This window comes from Plectrocnemia conspersa, unplaced genomic scaffold, assembly GCF_051122295.1.
Source record: "Plectrocnemia conspersa isolate PC_06_02 unplaced genomic scaffold, ASM5112229v1 ptg000001l, whole genome shotgun sequence".
Taxonomy (NCBI): domain Eukaryota; kingdom Metazoa; phylum Arthropoda; class Insecta; order Trichoptera; family Polycentropodidae; genus Plectrocnemia; species Plectrocnemia conspersa.
Window position 1 is genome coordinate 11,648,091 of NW_028277165.1, and position 24,676 is coordinate 11,672,766.

The 24,676-nt window shown below is 36.1% G+C and overlaps 3 protein-coding genes across 6 annotated transcripts; 2 read left to right on the plus strand and 1 right to left on the minus strand.

Moving 5' to 3' along the window:
- The first annotated feature begins 365 nt into the window (after positions 1 to 365).
- Positions 366 to 4,984, plus strand: oxt (Xylosyltransferase oxt). Its single transcript, XM_088198556.1, has 4 exons — positions 366 to 984; positions 1,198 to 1,340; positions 1,412 to 1,572; positions 2,371 to 4,984. Exons 1-4 carry the CDS (start codon positions 443 to 445, stop codon positions 4,198 to 4,200), a joined length of 2,676 nt encoding a protein of 891 aa, XP_088054682.1. The 5' UTR covers positions 366 to 442; the 3' UTR covers positions 4,201 to 4,984.
- Positions 4,985 to 6,057: 1,073 nt separating this feature from the next.
- Positions 6,058 to 10,197, minus strand: RecQ4 (RecQ4 helicase). The gene has a single exon (XM_088198544.1). It carries the CDS (start codon positions 10,136 to 10,138, stop codon positions 6,101 to 6,103), a length of 4,038 nt encoding a protein of 1,345 aa, XP_088054670.1. The 5' UTR covers positions 10,139 to 10,197; the 3' UTR covers positions 6,058 to 6,100.
- Positions 10,198 to 12,906: 2,709 nt separating this feature from the next.
- Helz (Helicase with zinc finger) lies at positions 12,907 to 24,191 on the plus strand. 4 transcript variants are annotated; one of them, XM_088202887.1, is made up of 8 exons: positions 13,168 to 13,257; positions 13,417 to 13,471; positions 17,564 to 17,717; positions 17,790 to 17,857; positions 17,921 to 19,317; positions 19,390 to 19,578; positions 20,348 to 20,480; positions 20,555 to 24,191. In XM_088202887.1, exons 2-8 carry the CDS (start codon positions 13,438 to 13,440, stop codon positions 23,350 to 23,352), a joined length of 4,773 nt encoding a protein of 1,590 aa, XP_088059013.1. In that variant the 5' UTR covers positions 13,168 to 13,257; positions 13,417 to 13,437; the 3' UTR covers positions 23,353 to 24,191. The 4 variants fall into 4 exon arrangements, with proteins under 4 accessions (XP_088059004.1, XP_088059022.1, XP_088059013.1 ...); XM_088202906.1 differs by having other exon boundaries at positions 13,182 to 13,257; positions 13,417 to 13,529; XM_088202878.1 differs by lacking the exons at positions 13,168 to 13,257; positions 13,417 to 13,471 and adding an exon at positions 12,907 to 13,104.
- Positions 24,192 to 24,676: the final 485 nt, after the last annotated feature.

A 24,676-nucleotide genomic window follows, 5' to 3' on the forward strand; every position in this document is an offset into this window, starting at 1 on the left:
TTAGACAACTCTGCAAGCGAGTGCTTATTTTAATGGTGGTGGGGGGCAGCAGTATTCACTCGCATATACCAGATTTACTTATTGCTTAGTATTTGTTTACACGTGGATACAACTACTAAGCTCGTGTAAACATGGCCTAACGCTGGGTCTGACTAATTTTTCCCTTTAATAAAACAAAATTAAAATCAAAGCGACTTGTATAATATATTTATATTTAGGGTAAAATGAAATACTAATTTTTGTTTTAGATTATTGTGATGCATTTTAATAAATAAATGAAACGCAAAGCGAAAATAAATTGATTAGTAAATAATTATTTGTCAAGCTATGCGTTCGTAAACGCGTTCGCGAACGCTCGCTCTCGTGCTTCGCGACTGGCAACTGTCAGCGGTCGGAGACGAGCGGGTGACTTTCGGGACGGTCGCAGCATGAGCGTCGGCCCATGGCCCGGGGGCGGCGGCTGCTGCCGATGCGCACTTGCGCACTGCTCGGCCTGGGGCTTCTCGCGGCGCAGCTCTATCTTGCGCTGCGCTTCGTGTCCCTGGAGGCCGGCGCCCCGACGGGAACGGGGAGAGGTCTGCAGCCGCCCGACGAGGAGGAACCGGGCTCCGTTCGCCGCTCGGACGCCCGTGTCGACTCCAAGGTCGTACCGTCGGCCGCCGCCGAGCTGTGGAAAGCCGCCGGCTGCGAGGCGACCTCCAGGGACGCCCTGTCGGCCCTGCAGCGAGCCGCTTCGAGCCAGTGTCGCGCGAAGATAGCGGCGACGGCGTGCGCGGCCCAGGCGGGAACCCTCCATCCGCCGAGGCTGAGCTCTACCTGTCCCAGAGACTCGACGGGGCGGGCTGCTCTGGGCTGCTTCCGAGACAGGGCTGATTTTCGCCTTCTGCCTGGATATTACGCGGACTACAAGGAGACCAACGAGCCGGACTTTTGTCTAGACATGTGCCTGCAGAGCGGCTTTCCCTACGCCGGAGTGCAATACTCGTGAGTGCTTATCTCTTGTGGTTATAGTTATTTTAATAATTCACACAACTGATAAGGATAATTCATGTAGTCTTATTTTAAAATCAGCTATAAAGTTTGAACCAGATGATAGCTCGGTTTTATTTTACTAAGCCCATATCCAGAAATAAAATATTGAAAATGATTTTTTATATTGATATTAATGTATGTCGATAAAAATGTTTATATTTTCAGAACTGAGTGCTTTTGCGGTGAAAACCCTCCGCCTTCCGCTTCCAAAGTAGCCGACACATCTTGCAATATGAAGTGTCCCGGTGACGCACGTCAACTATGCGGGGGATACTTCATGATGAACATTTATCAAACCGGTGCAGTCAGTGAGTCACCTTTCGACCTTATTGCACATAATTTGTTAAAATTTACAACTAACGTTTTGTTTCTTTTATAGAATTTAACGCTCAAATCGCCGCCACCGCTACGGATAGTGACACCGTTCCTGTTAGGATTGTTTTTCTACTGACGTTGAACGGGAGAGCTTCTAGGCAAGTGAGAAGACTGATGAACGCTCTTTATGACAAAAAACATTACTTTTATGTTCACGTCGATGCTGTGAGTAAATTATTATGATTTTCGATAAGAATATACGAGGGTGAGTCGAATGAAAACTTTAAATATATTATATCTCATAATTTATTGAATGAACAAAATACTGCAGTAGACTCGAATTTTTAATTTAAAACATACAATATTATTTAAACATTTATACAGTACCATTGCCAACTATAATAATAGTTTATAATTATTAAAAAATATGTCACCAAGGCATCGAATCGTTATATTTTGGTTCTGATTGAATTAACCTTTTAAACGCCATATATTTTTTATATAGGTATGTGCCCCACACTGTAAATTTTAAATGTGTTTAAAACAAAAAAAAATATTTCAAATGTAAAACATGTTATTACTACATATTGAAAAAGTAATTCCCCACACATTTGTTTTTTTAAATTTTATTTTTATTTTTAAAGGATTTTGGTTCAGTTCCGGTTCGAAACTCTGGATGTCCCTGAATCTAAGACTCTGTTTTTAGTCTATACTTTCTTGAAAAGTATTAATTAATTTCCCCATTATAATGTATTGGGCTCACGCTCGGTATGTTACTTTTGAAAAATTCTAGTCCGCTAGTATACTTGCTAGAAGAACACATGCATTATGATACTGAACTTTCATTCATCAATGAATTTCAGTGGGTGTCGACAATTCACTAATTAAAAATATAATGCTGGCTAATTTAAGCTATAGGTCAATATAACAGCAGTTTGAATTTTTACTGCACTTTTATTAAAGTTTTCATTGGCTTAACCTCGTAATAATATACGATTTTTAATAAATATGTTTTAATTACAGAGGCAAGATTATCTCTATAGAGAACTTCTGTCTCTTGAGAGAGAACATCGCAACGTCAGACTGATGAGAGGTAGATTCTCTACGATATGGGGCGGCGCCAGCTTGTTGGAGATGTTACTCGCTGCCATGAGAGAGCTGTTGGTTTCGGATTGGAAGTGGAATTTTGTCATCAATCTGAGTGAGAGTGATTTTCCAGTCAAATCAGTGGAAAAGTTGGAGGAGTTCCTATCTGCTAATAAAGGACGTAATTTTGTGAAGTCGCATGGGAGAGAAGTGCAGCGTTTTATACAAAAGCAAGGATTGGACAAGACGTTCGTGGAGTGTGATGCGCATATGTGGCGCATCGGGGACAGGAAGCTTCCGTGGGGATTGCAGATCGACGGAGGCAGCGATTGGATCGCTCTCGATCGTAAGTTTGTCTCGTACGTAGCATCCAAAGAGAGAGACGATCTAGTCGAAGGACTTCTGGGTGTTTTTAAATATACGTTATTGCCTGCCGAGTCTTTCTTTCACACCGTTTTGAGGAATTCCGAGTTTTGCGATACGTACGTGGATAATAATCTTCATATTACAAATTGGAAGCGAAAGTTGGGCTGCAAGTGTCAATATAAACACGTCGTAGATTGGTGCGGATGTTCCCCTAATGATTTTCGATTGGAGGATTGGCCTCGTCTGCAAGCGTCCGAGCAGCGTCAGTTGTTTTTTGCTAGGAAGTTCGAACCGATCGTCAATCAAGCGATCATCTTGCGGGTAGAACAATGGATTAAGGGTTTAGATCAAGAGCAAGTTATCAATGTCGACGCTTATTGGCAGAATATATATCATTATGCCGACTTTAGCCCTCGAGCCGATGACAGTCTTTTGACAGTGGTGTCCAGTGTCACCAGACGCAACTCGAAGATGCTTCTCGACGAAGGATGCTTAATCAAACCCGGAATCGTCAACGAAGTCACGTCTTATCATTACACCGACACTTATAAAGGCAGTCTGATTTTGCACGAAGCTCGGATGAACAACTTTGGTTCCGTAGTCATTGAAACGTGGTTTAAATATCAGCACTTCTTGCAAGTCAATCGCTCGGCTAAACTCTACGAACGGCTCAGAATATTAGCTGTCAGCACAGAATACGATCAAAAAGAACAAGTGTTCCGAAACTTGATTCGCGCCATGGGTCCCTATTCGGAACCTTCGCTCATGTATCATTTCATACCGACTCTAGAAGAGACAATAACGGCGAGCAACGTTACGTTCTTGTGGCTGGATCCGGTCGGGGACGTGGCGGAAGTCAGCGAGGCGATTGTCTTCGAAGGGAACGTGGTTAATTTTATCAAACCCGCTTTCAAAGTGCCATTATTACCGGGCGTATGGACTGTTAAACTTTTAGAGGGTAAGACTTTGGTGGCTGTCACGAGATTCCTCGTCATTCCGTTGCAGTTTTACAACGGTAGTAAAATATCCAAGCGGGAAGCGAAATTGGCGCATGGAAATTTTGCGACTGCCTATAAAGACTTTACTAGTCAAGAATTTTTATTTAAATCTTTCTTGTTACCGAACAAAGATAAGTTAGCCGCTAAGTCAAAATCCGAACTGAATTCGGTCAGGTTCGGATCAGATCTGAAGGAGTGGATCGATAGCCTTATTTTACAATTCTATAGTGTGTTAGGGACTTGCGTGTCGTCTAAGAACGTCGAGAGCGTACAATGCGGTAAAATTACCCTGATGCCTTGCCATATGACAACGTGGAGTTCGTTGGCTCCAGATCCTAAGAGTTTCGAGGGAAAGATGAAGAAGTTCGCTATGAAGAATAATTTTAGTATAAATGGCGTATGACAGATACGTTTTGTGTATGGTAATGTGGACTCAGATAGTTTTTTAATTGAATTATTAATCAGAGATGAATTGCCATACACAAAATGTATCAAAATAATGCAATATTTATAATGAAAAATACAATAAGACTTATTTTTTTGTAATGGAACAGCTAGAAGTCATATTGCTATAGTTGAAATAATTTGTGAATTTAAATAGTCTTGAAATTCGTTATTGCTTTTGTATAAAATTCAACCAAAATCATAATTATATAATAATTATGGATGACTTTTAGCTTCCTTGATTTTTTTTTGTATAATTTTATTAAAATGTATTCAATTGAAATTATGTATTACATATTTGATGCATTTATTATTGTTAGCAATAATCTTGAAAGTCTAATTTCAAATGAGTGGACCCAATGTGAAAAAATGTATTTGTAGCTGTAATTTTTGACAATGCAGTTAAAAAATCAAAATAATAAAAGTGTGCATATCATTGAGAAAAGAACATAGTGATAATTTGAAGATATATTATGTAAACTAGTTTTTTTTTGTATATAATTATGTAAAGCAAAGCACACATAAGTTAACTATGTATAAAATGATAAATAATACCAAAATTCGAATATGTATTATAAATAATGACAATTATATTTTCTCTCTAATTGATAAATAATAAAAAATGAGATTCCCAGATTACATATTTTGATTTTGTTAATGATAAATATATTTTTTTATCAATGTTATTATAACGTCTGTTATATAGTGCCATTGAGATCAAAAATAAATTATATAAATTTTAATCATGCCTTTTATATTAAACTAGGGATGTGCCCATTTAAAATCAGTGAACTGTTTTTATTATAAAAGCTATAAATCAATATTTAACTTAATATACGATTTACTACATATTGCCATATGGAACGCCAACGGTATATCGCAACACACAACATTTTTTTTCTAGAACAACACAAAATAAATCTGGTCTCCAAAACTCATTTTACAGAAAAAAAATTGTTTCAAAATGCCTGGTTGCTGTGTTTATTCCACGAGACACTCAGACGGAACTGCACACAGAGGCACATCAGTAATAATTAAAAACAATATTTAACATTATGAAGAATACCTTCAAGCGACTAACGTAAAATTCAAAATCGTTACTCATCATTAACGTTTTCCACCGTGTATTATCAAACTATATATCCTTTTTCAGCAAACAATAAAGGGAAAGAAGTGTACAAAGCGGCAGTGAAAAATAACTTGAAATAACCAACATGTATACTGGCCAACTGATCAGAAAAAACTACCTGACTTGATTGACTTTTGCTTTGTCAAAGGCATAGATGTAAAACGAATTCTAACTGAATCATGTTTCGAGCTGTCATCTGATCATTGCGCTCGGGGGCATATGCCCCAGGATACGATCTTGTCCACTGGTAAAATATATATCTACCAGTGAAAATATATACGACTCACTGAAATGAAATATTTTCGGGATAGATTTGAGACTTTTTTTATTTGAGTGATAATCTAAAAATAAAATTCGATTTCATTAAATGATATGCATTTTTATGACCAAATTCAAGGAGGGAGCAAATGCCCCCCCCCCCCCGCAAATGACATTTCTGTTCAATGATTTCTTCTTGTTTTTAAATAACTACCGAAATATCTATGTATATGATGTTAAAAAAAAGTTGTATTGACCTAGAAATTACATGCAACTCTGCAAAACTTTCATATTGTTAGGATTCTATTCGCTAGTTTTCAGTGAGACAAACAGAATGATGAACTACAAGAAAGAAAAAACAAAATATTTCATAATAAATATTTATTGACAATTACAAATTAAAATATATTAAATAAATTCTTATGGTTATATATATACAATAAACTTTTTTTATAAATAATTTTGTACACAATCACCTCATATACATTATTTGTTGTTTAGCTATTTCTATCAGTTTATAAAAATCATCATGAAGATGAGAACGCCAAAAACGACAGCGTCCCCAAACAATGGCTGGAAAATTAGGCGAACTTATACCTTGAAAGATCCTAGCTATGGCTCTCCCCGTAAATGTGCAATCTCGGTAAGCTGATATCAATCCTCGAACGTCAGCTATGACTTGATTCTCGTTAATCTTTCTCTCTTCAGCTTCTGTGTCGCATTTTTGTAAATTATTTATGAAATATTCTTGGATACACTTCCTTAACTTTTTAGAGCTTTCTAAGCAAGATTCCGATTCAGGATCGGAACAATGATTCGTATCCGGATACGAAGAAACCACTAAAGTTTTTGATACTTGATGTAGTTGATTCAGCATTGTTTTCTCTTGTAATTGTGTTCTTTCGTATAGTGAATCTAAAGCGATGTCTAATTCTGCTGAATCCAGATCGCCAGGAGCCATGATGTGGAAGCCTAATGTGTTGAATTCGACTTTGAGCAACGATCGTTTTACTCTATCGTTCTGTTTATCCCATTCTAGATTCTTCAAATGATATTTAACTAAGCCGCTCTGCCATCCGATCGCTGCAGCCACGTCTATAACACAAAACTCAAACGTTCCGATATTCTCGAATGAAACACCTTTCTTTTTTTCTAGTGCGATCGCCATCGCTAAAGGTGGACATTTTTTAGCAGCGTCAAACAAAGCAGATGGCCCTCCGTAAGAAATCATCTTACACATGATATAAACATTACTCAACAACTTGATATATTTATTAGGATGAAGTTCTAAATAGCATAAAAGCGTGCAGATATTCTCAGACGGAATATCAAGTTCGGTGACAGTTTCGTCTACAGAAAAAGCGACTTCGTGTCCCTGACATTTATAGTTCTCTTCATCGTTATCCTTTTTCATCATTACTTTACAAGCGCAAGGTATGAATACTTTTTGCAACAATTTTCTTACGACATGTCTTTCGATCGAATTTGCATGAATATGACGCAGCAGTTCATATTTATCTTTACTTTCAGAATCGATGAATGCGTGACAATGAGCTATCAATCCGTCGCGTCCAGCCCTGCCGATTTCTTGGACATATGACTCGAAACTAGCCGGCATATTATAATGGATAACGCCTCGAATATCCGATTTATTAATACCCATACCGAAAGCTACTGTAGCAACAACGATCTTAAGATCGCCGTTCATGAATGCATTTTGAACCTGTCGTCTTTTCGCTGCTGACATTCCGGCGTGATAAGCTTCGACTAACCAATTAAAACGCTTACGTTTCCTGTTGGGTTGAACCTGTTCATCTCCAGCCACAGTTTCTTTCGCATTCGGCAGAGCCGTCCTGATCAAACCGGCGATCCTTTCGCATTCGTCTCGTCTTATACAATAAACAATCAACGAATTACAATCCATGAAACGTTCAGATTGAAGCAATCTTACAATAGCTCTATCTCGTAAATTATCTCTTGATACGGTCAAGAATAAATTCTCAGGAACGGGCAAATTTGTTATGACTCCATCCATACCGTCAGTCACACCAATGTGATCTATGATACTTTTAGTAGTAGCTGCCGTAGCCGTGGCTGTCAATCCTAAGATACATTTGACTCCCATCTTTTCTCTTAAAACCCTACAGATGACTAAATAACTAGGTCGGAAATTATGACTCCATTGCGATACACAATGTACTTCATCAATACAAGCAAACGCAATCGGCGGCAACTGCTTCAAGATGCTTCCGAAGCCCGTGGATCGTTCTCCAGATACGATCGCTTCCGGTGAAAGTAGCAACACGTTGATTTCACCGTCTTTTACCATATCTATGATCTTTTGGCGATTCGTCGGAGATTGATTTGTATGCAAGCAACCCGCTCTTACAAAACCAGGCATGTTCACCACTTGGTCTTCCATCAGTGATACTAGAGGAGATACGACGAGCGTTATGCATTTATTATGTTGAGCATATATGTACGCTGGTAATTGATAACATAATGATTTTCCACTGCCTGTTGTTAAGGTCAATAAAGTTGACATTCCAGATAAGATCCTCATAATAGCTAGCTCTTGACCGTCTCTAAAATTGGTATGACCGAACATATGTAAAGCTTTGAAGACTTCTTGAGGAGTGACTTGTAGTTTTCCATTCTCAGTCATTGGATATAAAGCATCGATTGATTGAGTAAAATTATTACTCTTTAAAGGAGCTTCTAATAATTTTAAGAATGTCTCAGGAACCATCTCCATCTTAGCTTTAAACATATCAATATTTAGCACATCTGTGTTTTCAATCTCATCGTCCTGGATCGGTTTAAACAAAAAGTTTTCGCCTAGAGCAGTGTTTTCTATTTTAGAATCGCTAGCTTCTGCTAGAGTCTGATGCGGAGAACTCTCAACAGTATTACCTAAAGGCAGTAAATCATTTCCTTTGTGAGCTTTACAATATCTAGAGAAATGCCCAACTTCTCCACACTTGAAACATTTTAGTATACCCCCTTCGGGAAATTCAGGTCCTAATTCATTCAAAGCTTTCACTTTACTCTTAAACTGCTGCTTTTTGAATTTTGAAAAGTTGACAGTCTTTTTTCCTCTTACGAACACTTTTTTTTCTATATTGATTCTAACAAAATTATCATTTAATGTCCCACTTTTAATTTTTGCCTCAAATTTCTCTTCAGCAGTTATCCTATTATTACCGCTTTTCTTTTTCTTTCCCTTAAAACTTTTTGGTAATTCTAACGCAGTTGTTAGACCGTCAATTATATCATTTCCTTTCAAAACAGATGCATTGATAGCAAATCTAGGCATTTCTATTTTTACATCAGCCAATCTTTCTAACTCTCCATCGAAATGGTTTGTATTAGTCTCATCGTCTGATAATATTTCTAATTTCTTCTTACTCTTTTTTCCTTTATTTTTAACTTTTTTTGATTTTATTGCTTTCTTTGGAGATTTTCGCTTATTCGCTTTTCTACTCGTTTTCTTTTTAGGTTTGGTTTCTATGCTTTCATTTAAAGATTGATCGGATTTATCAATCTGAGGTGACACATTTTGTACAGTATCGTCCAATTTTTGTTTCTTAATGATCGGACGTATTCGTTGATATTTTTTATTGCTTTGAGAATCCTCGTTTTCAGATTCGCTGTTATCGATACAATCGAAAACATCATCGTCAAAAATAGGTTCAACATTAAGATTTTTCAAGCCATAATTAATTTGAGGTGTTTCTAGTCGTTCCACTGGGATTTGCTCATTCGAATCAGGTAAACTTACGCTGCATCTATTCAACCAACTTTCGTTGATCGTTCTAATGGAAGGTTTAACAGACATACTCATAGATTGGATCGGGTTTAAAACAGTTGTGTTAACTTCGTTAGTTTTATTGCTGACTGCCATCGTATAATCTGCAAAAGAATCCGTAAAATCGTCTTCGTTGATTATCGTATCATCTGACACGGCTCCAATTTGGAACAAATCACTGTTCGAATCAGTCTTGCTATGAGATCTACTGATTGATTTTCTTGGATTTCTCTTGTTGAAACTGCAACTTTTAAAAAGTGTTTGAGGAACTTTGAGAAAGCAACTGGATGACTTGGGCGTTGATTTTTTGACTTGCTTGTGGTTGAGATGAGATCCCCAAACCTTGCTTGAGTTAAGCTTTTCTCCACAGTCAGTACTAACTAGTTGCTCTATTTGAGATATGCTTGGAAGTTCTTTCTGAGGTGTATTGGAAGACGGCGAAGCTGGAGACGGTGCTGGTGATTCTGCTGGGGCCGAAGGAGGAGAAATAGGCAGAAGATCCGCCACGGCTTTCTCCAGCATTTGCGATTTCATTTGAAAATAACGGCTGTAAGCACTTTTGACGTGTTTGGGCGCTTCTTTGATATCGTACTTGGATGGAATTCTGCCATTGTTTTTGAGAAATACCTTTTCCCATTCTCTGACTGTTATTTTATATTTGATGTAAGATTTATTGAAATCACTCCCTTCTGACAGCTCCATGCCTTTCCAAAGTGGCGCGTAAACTGACGTGAGGCCTAAATAATAATGACGACCATTTACTATGTGGAGTAATACTGAACAATATTTTGTTATATAATAATATAGTTGAAAATTATTTTTGTTCACAGTTATTAAAAAACATATTGAAATTTGCTCCATGATTATTTTTAAACTAGCTACATTCTAATTATAAATTACAGGGCAAAATCTACAAGTGTTTTCAGACTCTTTCTCTTCAATGAGCGGTATTTTATATATTAAATGTCATCAAAACCTGTCGTGTGAAAATATATTCCACAACAATATATTTTACGTGTTTTTATACACAAATACTAGTTACACCTCATGCAGCGAGAAATTTGAACAGGGACGTAATTTAGGGAAGTTGGGCATTTGCCCTCCTTGGATTTGGCCACAAAAATGCATGTCATTTAATGCAATACTGTGAATTTAAATAAAATCGAAATATTGAAAAATCTACCACTGACTGACTACTGTAGTGGCTCAATCTATATTTTTTTGCCAACCATCACCAGCCCTCCGGCAAATCTCAAAGAAAATAAAAAAAATAGTTTCAAATCTATCCCAAAAATATGTCATTTTAGTGAAATCATATCGGAATACATTTTCATCGGTCCATGTCGGCTCCTGGCTTTCGCCAAGCCACTTATCCCAAGCGGTAAAGTAAGCGCTGTTCATTTTTATTATATATTATAATTATGCATTACTTTTATTATATAATCATTGTTTGAATTCTTGAAACTTACAACGATTTGCTGATAATGTTATAATAACAAAGATTATTTTTTATTGATCTGAGAAAATCCTGGATATTACTCAAATGCTCTCAATAGAGCATCGTGCATAATGTTTCGTTGTGCCGGGACAATTATTTCTTAAGTCAGTATATTTCTTTTGGAGTTTGAATTATTGTTAGGCTATATTGAAATAACAGAGGTACTGTTCTCCTCGGATGCAAATAGCGAATTAAGTAAAGTAGTAGTATAAATGATTGATTTATTGGCTTTGAATAGGAGTTTTGTGGGGATCAAGGTCTACTTAGAATTTGAGAATGAGGTGTGGAAGCGGATAGTGTTCTATTAATTCTTTCAATGAATAGGTCATCTATTTTATACATAAATAATGCCCTTCTCTCGTCTCTTAGTTTTCTTAGCTTTTTAGCTAAAAGTTTTCCATAAAGCTCACATTCGTCTTTCTCTGGATGTCTTTTATTTAAGATGTTGGCGATATATAAATGTTACAGTGAATGTGTATTTTTTTATGGAGTTATATTTTTACTAGGGAAGTCCAAATATAGTTTCACTAGTAGATATATATTTCTACTAGCGTAAATATAATTTAATTGATAGGCGCTAGTGAAATTATATGCTGCTTTAAAATGTCTATGCAACTCAATTGACAGTTGCGGAACGTACATTTGTTGGTCAAACTCAAACTTAACCTACATGGATTAACCAAACCAAACTTGACATAATGAAAGTTCTGTAACTAATAAGAGTTTTAGAACTTTCATTAGGTCAAGTCTAAAATACAAACTTACCCAACTACAATCTCAGAAAAAAATAATCGAAAGAAGAAATACAGACAGACAGAGGTTGCATCTTACATATTGCTCCATAGCTTAACTGGACTTCGGTATTACACCATGTTTTAAAATATGATGGCTATCCTTACCGATACAACTACGGACGTTTGATATGAGCGTATTGATCAAAGTAAATTCGAACCGAATTTTGGACAAAAAGAGGGCCCAAAAACAACTATCACTACTCAAAGGTCAAAAATTCACGGCAAAAACAATAAAATCCAGGCGCGTACGGTGAGATACATTCCCTTCTGTTCGCTCGTGTGTTGAATGACACGAGTGAGTGAGAGATAAGGGCGTGCGTTATATGCGTTCCGCACGTCCACTCTTCTCACTCACTCTTGTCACTTAATATGAAATACGAAATTAATACGAAACGAGCAAAAGAGAATGTATCTCACCGTACGCGCCAGATAGAATCGTGTCGGCGCCGTTGCATTAGAAATGCTCGGTAACGGGCATTTCCACTGCAACGGCGATGGCACGATTTCATTGCTTTTGACGTAGATTTTTAACTTCTGAAAAGGGATAATTGTTTTTTTGCTCACTCCTATTGGTCAAAATTTGGTTTGGATATACATGATTTTATTCTCACTTATCGTAAGTCGTAGTATTGTTATAAAAAGTCCTAGCATGAACGCTAGCGTGCTCGGTTATCTAGATAACCGAGCACTTCCAATTTTATTGCTTTTGACGTAGATTTTTGACTTCTAAGAAGGGATACTTGTTTTATGCACTTTCCTATTGCCCCTTCTTCCTTAAATTTTATCAAAAAAATGCATGTCATTTAGCGAAATACTGTGAATCCAAATGAAATTGAAATATTGAAAAAATGACCACTGACTGGGCAATTTTTGCTCTCCTTCACTGGAAAAAGTTAAAATAATGTCCCTGAATTTTAAACGTTTTATCCGTTTTTTTATCGATAGGAGTGGAATTCAGTGTTTTTTTTTGTTTTAGTTCATTTATGATGACATTATAAATGGTTTCATATTTTGTTGAATTTTAATTAAATAAATGCTAATGATTTGCAATGCATATTCATTTTTGGTATTGGCATATGATTAATTTTTTTTTATAATGACGCTTATGCGGTCCGCAACGAAATTTTCGTGCATATACGTTGACATTAAAAAAGATGATGCTCAATTTTGGCCATAGCGCACTAACTCGTCGCACGTCCACAATATTGTAAAAATAAAATAAACTGCTAGCATCCGTCGCGCATAAGCGAGCCGAATACGATTTCAAAATGCGCCGAGATGAGTCACGACGGCGCCGATTTCGATAAACGATCTCGAACAACAACAGAACGTCATGGGGGACGCGCTGACGGACGACGTCGGCGAAAAAAAATCGGGTAAATAAATTGCGCCGCCGCCGATAAATAAACGTTGACACAGCGCAGGACGGCGGTCGGGCGCCGTCGGATCGAGTAGCGGGCGCAGGCCCGAGGGGCGCCCGAAGCCTTCGACGCTTAGCCGCTAAGCCAGCGACATGACGGCGGGCGAAGGTACTTGTGCGCGTATTGTTGTTGTACGCGTCGTAGATGCGCGTCGCCTCCGGACGGAGGGCGCAGTCCGGCGTACGTTATTCGATATCCGCTGTTCGCTATTCGACATAACCTATAAATCAGACATCTTGTTTTCCGCTATACGTCACTCGCTCGCAGTGAGACGTCGCTGGATCCAAGATGGCCGACGAGGCGAATCTCTCGGATCCCGAAGGTAACAAGTGACGTTTGCGCCTCATAAACAAACACCTCACCTGAAGCAGGTGTTTGAGGTTAGAACAGGTGGTCGAACGCAATCAATGTCAATGTTTCTCTAATACATATGTATGTTGTGCGATAATATTTGATAACACCTTGTTTTTTCACTGATCCAACTAACACGTTCAATTTTAATCAAGAGAGTGCTTTTTACCTGGTCGAATATTGCTACATAAATACATGTGAATATCTATGTTATGTTTTTATTTCAATCATACTTATATTACTAGTAAATCTATTTTTATTTAAAACTACTCTCATAGGGAACTATTTTGTACTTTTTGCAACATACTATTGTTGACCGATAATTTAAGTAGATTATTTTAATATATTCCTCATCCTAGATAATATACCTATTTTTCTATTTTTTTTTGTATATGTAATTTAAGTATTTCTCCTTCGGAGAGTTTTATTTAGCAAATAATATAATTTAGTTCTTAGTATTTCCCATGTTTCTCTAATTATATTTACATCAAATTCATCACTACTAATTCATTTTTTCTTTTGCAAATTGTGTTTTTAATAAAGATACCGATTCAATTCTTTAAATTTGAAATTAAATGTTTCAATATTGTGCTGTACTAATTTGTTGAACTGAGAAATTTGATTCACAATATTTTCTGTACTCAATGTAATATATATTTATTATTTATGCTAACATATGATGCTTTGTATATATATTTCCAACGATCTCCATATTTATTATGTCTGTTCCCTGATTAGGTTTAATTAAAAATTTTATTGTTTTCCACATCTTGTACGGAATATTATTTATTTTATCTATCGACTTTTAATACCATTTTTAAGCTATTTTTTATTCAAAGCATTTGAAGTATTTTATATGATTCATCTCTTCTGCTTAAAGCATATTTATCATCACCATTAAACCACGGTTTTTGGTTGAATTGATATTCTGTTCTAAAGTAACATTGACTTTTTATTTTATTATACACACTATTCTTATAAATATTATTCCATATCATATTAACATCCATATTATCTACATTCCAGTCACATTTTAGTAATTCTATTCTTAATTTGTTGAAATCTATTTTTTTTAAATTACTTCATTATTTTTTTAACGTAATTACCTTGTTTTTCTATATAAATCTATATAATAAAATCAGTAATTCTTAGAGGTATTTTCACTTTACATTATACTCCATTACTATTGGTAAAGACGAAATATATTTTAATGTGCTCGAGTTATTAGTTGTTCTTGTATTTTCATTGTCGTAATCCAAATATATTCGCAAATTTTTTTATTTTTAAGGTATAAAAATCATCTCAAACACTCCAATTAAAATTGTATCCATAATTTTATCATAACTCCATTCTGAAATATTATTTGTGAATTTCAAGAATGAATTTGGATCACTATTTGGAGATCTGTATGCTAAATATAATAACATGAGAGTTTTTCCACGAAAATCTTTACCGTTATGTACCAATATGTTTTAACTTTATTATATTTAAATAGTATATACAGTATAACACATCCTGTGTGTCTGGAATTAGAATAGCATCTAATCATATTATCGTCGATATATAATTCATGTACTTCAATATCATTTGTGATATGTGTTTCTGTTAATCCTATAAATAGCGGATATATATTTTCAACGCTAAATTCTATCTCTTTTTTATGTGTTATGTGTGCATTGATCATTATCCCAGTTATAATTCATAATTGAATGCAATAAATACTTTTTTTTGGACAAAATTATTGACATTTTTTGAACATATTGTGAATTCAGAAATTATTTTAATCAACTATGGTAAAAATTTACACAATTTATGCAAAGTTGCAAACAAATGTTAGTCTATAGGAGCAGGGTTCGGACTATATAGTGGATGCACCAAAACATCTTAGCAAGATCTCGAGTTTTACTTATTTTACAGGGGAGTAAATTTTTTTAATTTGTCTATACACTAAGTATTTTATATCAATAAAATCAGTAAAATAAAATATAGTTTTTAATTAGGATGATTTACTTGGTGTTATTTATGCTATCAATTAGGCTGTTTTGTCAACAGCAGCCTTATATCGCAATTGTAAATTATTTTCTGTATGTTCCCCTTTTTAGTTTAAATATTTGTGACTGGTTTAAATTTACGTTCAACTAAATATACTGGGGGAAATCAAAAAATTTCTTGCCTCAGCGCAAAGTTCAGGATTAAATATGGATATCTACCTCTGCATTCAGAACACTCGGTTCCTATTTCTAATTTTAAATTTCAACTCTTCAATTCAATACCTTTTACAATTTTAATTCTGATTGTTCGGAACTTGAAAATAAGCCTAAACACTAACGGGAAACCTTCATTGAAATGATATGGAGCATCTCCAAAAGTTAATAAATCCTAAATTGCATTTTTAGATAGAGTATAAATCTAGTAATCTAGTTTCGTTACAAACGCAGAAAATAGCTTTCATTTTGATCAAATTAAGCTCATCTCCTTGCAGATGTAAATTAGATTTAGTGAATTTGCTATATAAAGCTGTCTAAAAATATCACATTTGAACTGCTGTAATTATGTATTATAATGAGCCATAAATGTTTTTGCAACTAAATTTTGTACAATTTTCCTGGTATTTCCTTTTAGTTGGGTCCTTTATTTTTTTTTTGTGAATTTTCTTTAGCAAATCTGCCAAACATGCTCGTTCACTCTTCACTGTAATTCAATGGTGATCTTAGATCACATGTGTTTGATGTAAAATCATTACCAAAATCTGAACTATAGTCAATTTAAATCATCTGATATATTACTAGGACCAGTTTGCTCCGTCATTGTTACACATTTTCTATAATGTCATGCTGTTTATTAATAAAATTATCACTATTAAGCTAGCTTAACTTGTGGACTATATGCAAATTGTGAAATCACCAGCACTGTAGAAACTACTACAATTGATAACAATGACGACTGCCTGATATTGTTCAACACAGCTGTTAGTCAAATTATTTGCTTTTCTTTCTATATACGATTCAACTTACGAGCCATTCGAAGATTACTTATTTTACTATTACTGTCGCCAGACTTTACAAGCAAGAGGTGTACAAGTCTAAGTAATGTAAAATGAAGGAACTAAATGTTGTCAAATATATTAAAATAAGGGCCCAAAAGCTTAATTTATAATACAATACTTATTATTTTCAACCTATTGAATTTTTTTATTAATAAAGATAATCACAATTATTTTTGCTTCAATATTCGCGCTTCAATGGTGTTGGATTTTTATTGGTGTAAACATTTATAAATCTGTTCTTCATATTATCATCTGTGTGGATTTGTATTTCATAATATTCGGTGCCTTTCAAAACTTCGTACTGATTCAGTAATGTATTATATTAGTGTCTGTGGAAAACTCTATGATAAATCACTATGAGTCAGTTCTTGTCTGCCTATATTTTATACACAATGTATATTTTCTTAATAATAAATTGTTTTAAAGTGCTAATGTATTGTTTGTTGACACAGAAGATAGCTATATCTATGATTAAGTCATTTATTACCAGCTTTAGTATTCAGCTAGATAGCTATATATGTGATGGTTCAATTATAACATCATTTACAATTTTCTAATTATTGTCAGGTCATAGAAAATGCTAATGTATTTTTTTCATCATATCAGCGTAGTCAATATCCATTTGTTTAAAGATTGTATTTAGCAAAATGTACAAAATAATTTATCAGTAACGGGGTTAGGAAAAATAACGTATGTTTATAGATTATGATAACATTTGACAATTATATTTTGACTTGTAATTTAGAATTTTGATTTGTCAATTTAATTATAACATTATCTATAAACTGCCGAGGTTTTGGTAAATATTGACAAGACATATAAAATGCTTACCATAAATCTGTCATAATCATCATTAACATCAACAATGTTTATTTGGTTGAAGATTATATCTAGCAAAGTATATAATATAACTTATCAGTAATCTGGGTAAATGTTAAATTGGCATTTTTCACATTATATGGATATTAAAACTATGAAGTATTTTAACTTGTATTAAAGGAAATTTTATATGTTTAGGGAGAGATTGGAAATGGAGGCCCCCACCTCGGGGCTTCACTTCGGATACTTATGCACTATGCGAGAGCTGGGAGAGGAACAACAAGAGCTGCCAATATGGAGCTCAATGCGTGGAAGCGCACGGAGGAGACGAACTCTCCGAGTGGAAGGAGAGGTCAGTGTCAATGAAATTATTTTTGAATACTCAATAGTTCAGATGTTAATGTTTTTTTTTTTATTATTATAGGTTCGAATACAGAAAGATGCAGATGATAAAAGATTGCGAAAAGGAGCAATATGGCAAAAGCTATATAGGTATATCTGATATTTTTTATATTGCATTTTTATTGTGATATTAATAATTACATTTTTTCATAGAACAACTCCTAGAAAAATGGTCGCAGGCAACTTCGCCCGAGAAAGTCATGCGCGAGAAGATAGACTTTGTAGAAGATACTAGTTCTGCGGATTTAGTTACTACAGTTTCGTCAAAAATTAGCAAACGAGACTGGACTTTTGTATTAAAGACCAAAAGACTTCTCAAAGCTGTCGCTTTGCTGCAAGATGCCCACAGAAACCATTTCGCTATCAAACATATAATACTCGGAGAATTAAAACTGAACAAAAAGAGCCGCGATAATCATAAGCCAACAGAAGTTGAATTAATCACGGATCAGGAATGGACGACGACGAGCATCGAGAAAGCTCCGGACTCGGATAAGGGAACCATATTGGAGCATCGTGTTAAAGTCTCGTTTTCGACAGATATTTATGGAACGTTCCGTCAGTCGATCGTCTTTGATTTCGGTTCGGAGCCCGTGTTGGTTAAACATCTGTGCGTCGATGTCGTTCCTGTCACCGATGCCGACAAAATCAAGGAAATTCGGAAAGAAATTATTTTGTCGTCTACTAAAAGGTGGGACAGCGACAATGCTGATATTGTACCTTTCAGTTCGCCCGTGTATCCCGGATTGGCGACTCCGTACGGTAAAGAAGCTAGCGAAAAAGATAGAGATCTTTTGAATGCGTATTCTGCGCCGAAAGCTGCTACTTTAGTGCTCACTCAAGCAACTGTGACCGAGCGAAATTTGACCAAGAACAATTATAGAGCTCGAATGCACGAATTGCTTTCCGTCGAGGAACTGGCGAGATGCGAACAGGTCGCAAGATATAATTTGACGTGTAAATTACGAGTAGCGCCCAGCTATCTGCTGGCTCCTTCCGGAATGGCGACATCGACAGCTAAATATGCGCATTCGGGCGAACTGTTCGCTCTGTTGACGCTAGGTAAAGACGTGTCCGAAGACACCTCAGCCGGTCGTCTTATCTTGAATAATTGCACTACTGTTCTATTAACGTCTTCGACAAACATAGCTACGGGTGCTTGTCGCCGTGTTTATGAATGTCTCATCGAAGACAAAGGAAAAAACATGATCTACTTGCGACTTTCTGCGATCGCTGTTCGCGAATTGGCAATGAGAGCAGATTCTGACTTTGCGTCAGATATACAGTTTCAACTCAATCGATTGACTTACTGCGAATGGCATTACGCTATAGACAGGATCACTGATTATAGATTAATATTCCCGGATATGTCGATAGAACCTGTAATACCATGGTCGCCAAATAGACAATGGGACGAAACATTAGATATTCGTCTAAATGTAAAGCAGAAGGAAGCCGTTTTGGCAATAACGACTCCAATTGGCATCGAAATACCGCCGATATTAATCATTGGACCTTTTGGTACTGGAAAAACGTACACTTTAGCGCAGGTTCATTTTGCTTCTGCTTTATTTTTTTATGATGAACTATTTTACTTACTTACCTTTTATCTTATATTGCAGGCGATTAAAAAGTTATTGCTACAACCTGAATCAAAAATATTAATTTGTACACATTCCAACTCTGCAGCTGATCTATATATTAAAGATTATTTACATCCATGGTTAGAATCGGGCGTCACAGATGCTAGACCTCTGAGAATATACTATCATAAAAGATGGGTGGCTACTGTGGACGAGACAGTTCAACAGGTTAATAAAAATCTTATATTAAAGCGTAGTTCGGTGATCATTGCTCACATGGCAGCTGGTTACACGAATATTGGTCACAAGCCAACTTGCTCTCACGAAAATTCGTCAAATCGATCGCTCACAAGGCAATTGTTTATACGAATATTGCTCACACGGAACATCATTAGCACGGTTTAAGGAAAGTTATTTAATTTTATTATTTACATGACGGTGAAAAATATTCATACACTATTTTTTTAAATAATTTCGTTCAGTTTTACAAGAAAAATCTCCGAGCTAAATAATAACATGGCGGTTAGGTATTTTTAATTTAAAAATCGAAAGCATATGGATAATTTTAATTATGATAACCTCATAAAAGCTGCTGATTTTTTAAACTAAATGTATCAATGAACGGTGATTGATATAAACAAGATTATACAATAGCTGGTTATTTAAAAAATAAATAAAAGCTAATTAATGCAATGTATTTAACTATTATATAGGAAATATGTTTTTTTAACTTGCCATAATTTGCAACTACTCTGGAAAATGTTTCAGTGCAATCCCTATATTTCTTATGCGTTTATTATTCTACTTGCAATGTTCAAATACGTAAGTAAATAAATAATTTTTCCATATTTATGAAATTTTGTGTGAGCAATAGTCCACTTGAGCAATCTACCTGTGACCGATGTTCGTGTGATCAGTTGCCATATGAGTAATTTTCCATTCACTGAAAGCGTTAGTGAAGTTGAATTATGTCTTAACTAATTATATTTTCTTTTAGTATTGTTTAATCGAATTGAACGGAGGAGTCAGGAGTTTTCAAGTGCCAACCTTACAGGACGTTTTGAAGCATAGGATAGTGGTGGTGACGTTGTCCATATCAATGTGCTTATCGACATTGGGTCTACCGAAAGGTAATTTAAATTTTTATTGAATGTAAAATGTGTTTTAAGAAGATTATTAATATCAATTTTATCTTAAATTTTAGGATATTTTTCCCATATATTACTCGATGAAGCCGCTCAAGCAATGGAGAGCGAAGCTTTGATGCCTCTGGCTATGGCGACACCCATCACTCGTATAGTTCTCGCAGGAGATCATATGCAGCTCAGCCCGGAGTTGTTTTCGCAATTTGCGAAGGAAAAAAATCTGCACGTATCACTTCTTGAACGACTCTACGAACATTATCCTGCAAACTATCCATGCAAAATACTCTTGTGCGAAAACTACAGAGCTCACGAGGCAATCATACATTTCACTTCTGAACTGTTTTATGAGCAAATGTTGATCGCCAGCGGAAAGCAGCCTAGGCATAATAAATTCTATCCATTAACGTTTTTCACAACGCGAGGCGAGGACGTCCAGGATCAGAACTCGACGGCATTTTATAACAACAGCGAAGTATATGAGGTAGTGGAACGAGTTCACGAACTCCGGATGAACTGGCCCATAGCATGGGGGAAAATAGACGAACACAGCATCGGTATCATGACGCCGTACGCTGATCAAGTGTTTCGCATTCGATCCGAGCTACGGAAACGCAGAATGGGAGGAATATCAGTGGAACGCGTTTTGAACGTTCAAGGAAAACAATTTCGCGCCGTATTTCTATCGACAGTGCGTACGAGAAGAACGTGTCAAGCTGCGGCCGAACTTGATTATGGATTTTTATCAAATAGAAAGCTTCTCAATACTGCTATAACGCGTGCTCAAAGTTTAGTTGCTGTGGTCGGTGATCCAGTCGCTCTTTGTTCAATAGGAAGATGTAGGAAAGTGTGGGAGCGGTTTATAAATATTTGCAACGATAACGACAGCTTGTTTGGCATAACTTGGAAATTACTGCGTGCTCAATTGGACGGAGTCGAGCTCAAGAAGACTTACACCTTGAATCCATTGGCGCCTGAATTTGTTCCACGCGCTATGCAAGCAGAAGCGTATATAAAATATCAAATAAACGAGATTACTGGACCTCCACTGGTACAAGGATCTGCTGCCATAAGCATGCCTCTACCCGTTACTCAAATGAATACTGTTAATATTCGGCAGCCGACTGCACCACAAATACAACCGTTGATCAATAATGCAAACGCTCCGATTATACCGTATCCACTTTTCTATTATTCTGGTGGAGCGAATCAACAGCCTCACACTACCAATGTGATGCCAATTGTGAGAGCTCCGATACCTCAGCAGCCTGTCTCGATATCGAATATTCCGCCTTTCCATCCCGTCAATTCGGCGGTTAACCCTTGGAATCAAAATTCTTTTCAATTACCGTCTCCGAACGATCATAATAATCCAGCTTGGGCTAAACAACAATTGAAGAAACCGATAGAAATCAACCCTGGAATGGGTACACCGATAAGGAGCACGCGTCTTTTGGTTCCATCGCGGTTTCCGGAAAATTTCCCACAAATCATACCGCCTCAGATGGTGGCGAATAAAAACGCGCAATTCATGCAGATGCAACAAGCGCAACCGCCGCGATTGAGCCCCGAAGGCGTGGTACCAAACGCGTCGACAGTCATGAACGATAACTTTGTTCAAAATGATATGATGGCTACGCCGTTTATGAGAACTGGACCTATAAATATGCCCGGCGATCGGATTCCTTTTTCGCCGTGCTTGAATAAGTTACAAGAGCCGCCGCCACAACCACCGTTGGTGAATCTGCAAAAGGAGAAGGAGCAGATTCAATTCCTGCAAAACGTGCATTTCCCGGAACGGCAACCGATGATGAATCCCGGCATGCGAGATATGCATTCGATCATTCCGCCGAACGTTTCTCTCCAAGATATGTCGGCTGAAAATCAAGAAGCTCACATGAGATGGTATCACCATTTGTTGGATACGCAAGGAGTGGAGTCTGCGTCTAAGTTTATAGATCTAGTTATGCAGAGAAGAATCTTACAGCAGCAGCAAACTGTCAAAACCTCGATGCCTAATTTTGATTCATTTCTGCATGGAAACGAAATATCTAGGAATATTGACGATATATTCTCAGATAAAACGGTTCCTAATAATCAAAATTTTGTTAACTTTAATCTTCCAAATGGACACGGGCTATTGCCGGCCGGTAATGAAATGGACCGATCTTGGTCCATTCCTGAGCCGAAACTCGACGTTAATCAATATATAAATAATAAAAACTTTGCGAGGGAGTTTGATTCGTCGATGGTTCTCAATAATAGCGCATACAACCAAAACACCAATCAACCTAGAGATCAGAGAAACTACATTCCTAACGAAACAATGGAAGTTCCTTGGCGGATCAACAATTCGTCACAGTCCGTTCCATTATATCGTAGACAAGCCGGACAATCGAGCACGATGCCGCCTCAAAACGAGCCTCCGATGTCCCAAGGGCTGTTAGATACGTTAGATAAACAGAATTCTACCACCGGAGCGTTCGCCGGATATGCTCGAGCTTTTAGTCTCCAACAGACGGAACCGAATTTAATTAATCAACACATGCAACACAATCCGATACTCTTACCAGATAGATCGATGATAAACGGTAATATTGGAGCGGCCGATTATAGATGCTTTATGGGGCCAAATATGCCGCCGCCGCAACGTATGCCTCATCAGGTCCCAGACTTTCCTCGTCCACTCAACGGATCTTCGTTAGAAAACATGGACAATAGTGATAATACTACTTATGCCAGTGTGTTAAGGCAGAATACCCCGAAACCGGAAGACGATAAAAGTGATCCAATGGCGGCGCATAGGTACTATGGACATAAACCTCAGCCTTCGCAAGGTTTATATCAATACTTCAACTGACACATACAATAGCCACATTAAGTAGAACTTAATCGAATTCTGCAATGCTGAATCTCTTGATGGCGAAGAGTCATTGGCTGTGAGTGCTACTTAATACTAAATCAAATTGAAAACGTACCGCCATTTTTATCTATACCTTACGACAAAAAAGGTGAAGAATAGACAAAATATATTCAATTTCTTTTATAAATACTATAATGGTTATAAATTTGAGATTTGATGCGGAGTGTTATCGTGCGTATTCGGTTACAGCTCGCGCAATCAACGCCAGTAGTTGTATATTTAGAATTGTTTATTTTATAAATGTTACACGGAGCAATCCGGTAGCCCTAATTTTATTAAGTATATAATGATTAGAATGCATATGTTGAATATTATGCATTAATTCAATGAGTATAAAAAATACATAGATTTGCTAAATTTGTAGTGTAAGTTATGAATCGGATATAAATGTAATAAATTTATTAAATGGGTGAAATAATGTTGAAAATGTTACTTTCGTGAAATTGAGTAACGTATAAAAAAAATGAAAAACCGAAAATCCAAAAAGTTTCTTCTTCATAGTTATAGTTTCATATTTGTACTGTCTGATAGCATGTATATTTCCACTACCCTTGACCAACTCATGTCTCATGTTTTTTTCCTCCCCGTTGAACGGTTTCTTATTTTGAGGTGTGCGCATCGTCGTGGTTGTGCAAATATTATTAAAATATATATGTATAAAAAACTTTTTTATTGTGATATATTTTTTTTAATGTCCTTCGATTGGCATGTTGGTCAGCGAGTGATGTAAATGTAAAATTATTATTTTAATAAATAAATGTATCATTGATGATAAACTTTTATTTTCAAACTATAATATAAGCGACGTTAAGACATATGTGTATAAAAATTCAATTTGTATATTTGTAAAATACCAATGTGAATTAATAATGAATAAAATTGATGAACATTTTGATGTTTACATATATATTATATATAATGTATATATAAGCCATTATCATAATTTTATTTCCTATTATTAGCTTTTTTATACAACTAGTTTTGTTTCAGGTGAGCTTTTGAAAAAAATTGTTGATGTTTGAATATGGAAAAATAATCGGTGGATATTTTTTTTTTCAATTAGAAAAATCTTCACATCTATATAATTCTTAGCAGGCAAAATATTTTATTACATTGATGACAAATGTATAGTAAAAGTCGGATCTGGATGCGTTTTATTGCTAACTACATAGAACTGGGTTAATTCTTCGTTCACTTCGTTGTTATTCTTGTAGAATCCGCGTTCCGATCCTTTTTCATATTTATTAAATTAGGAAAATAA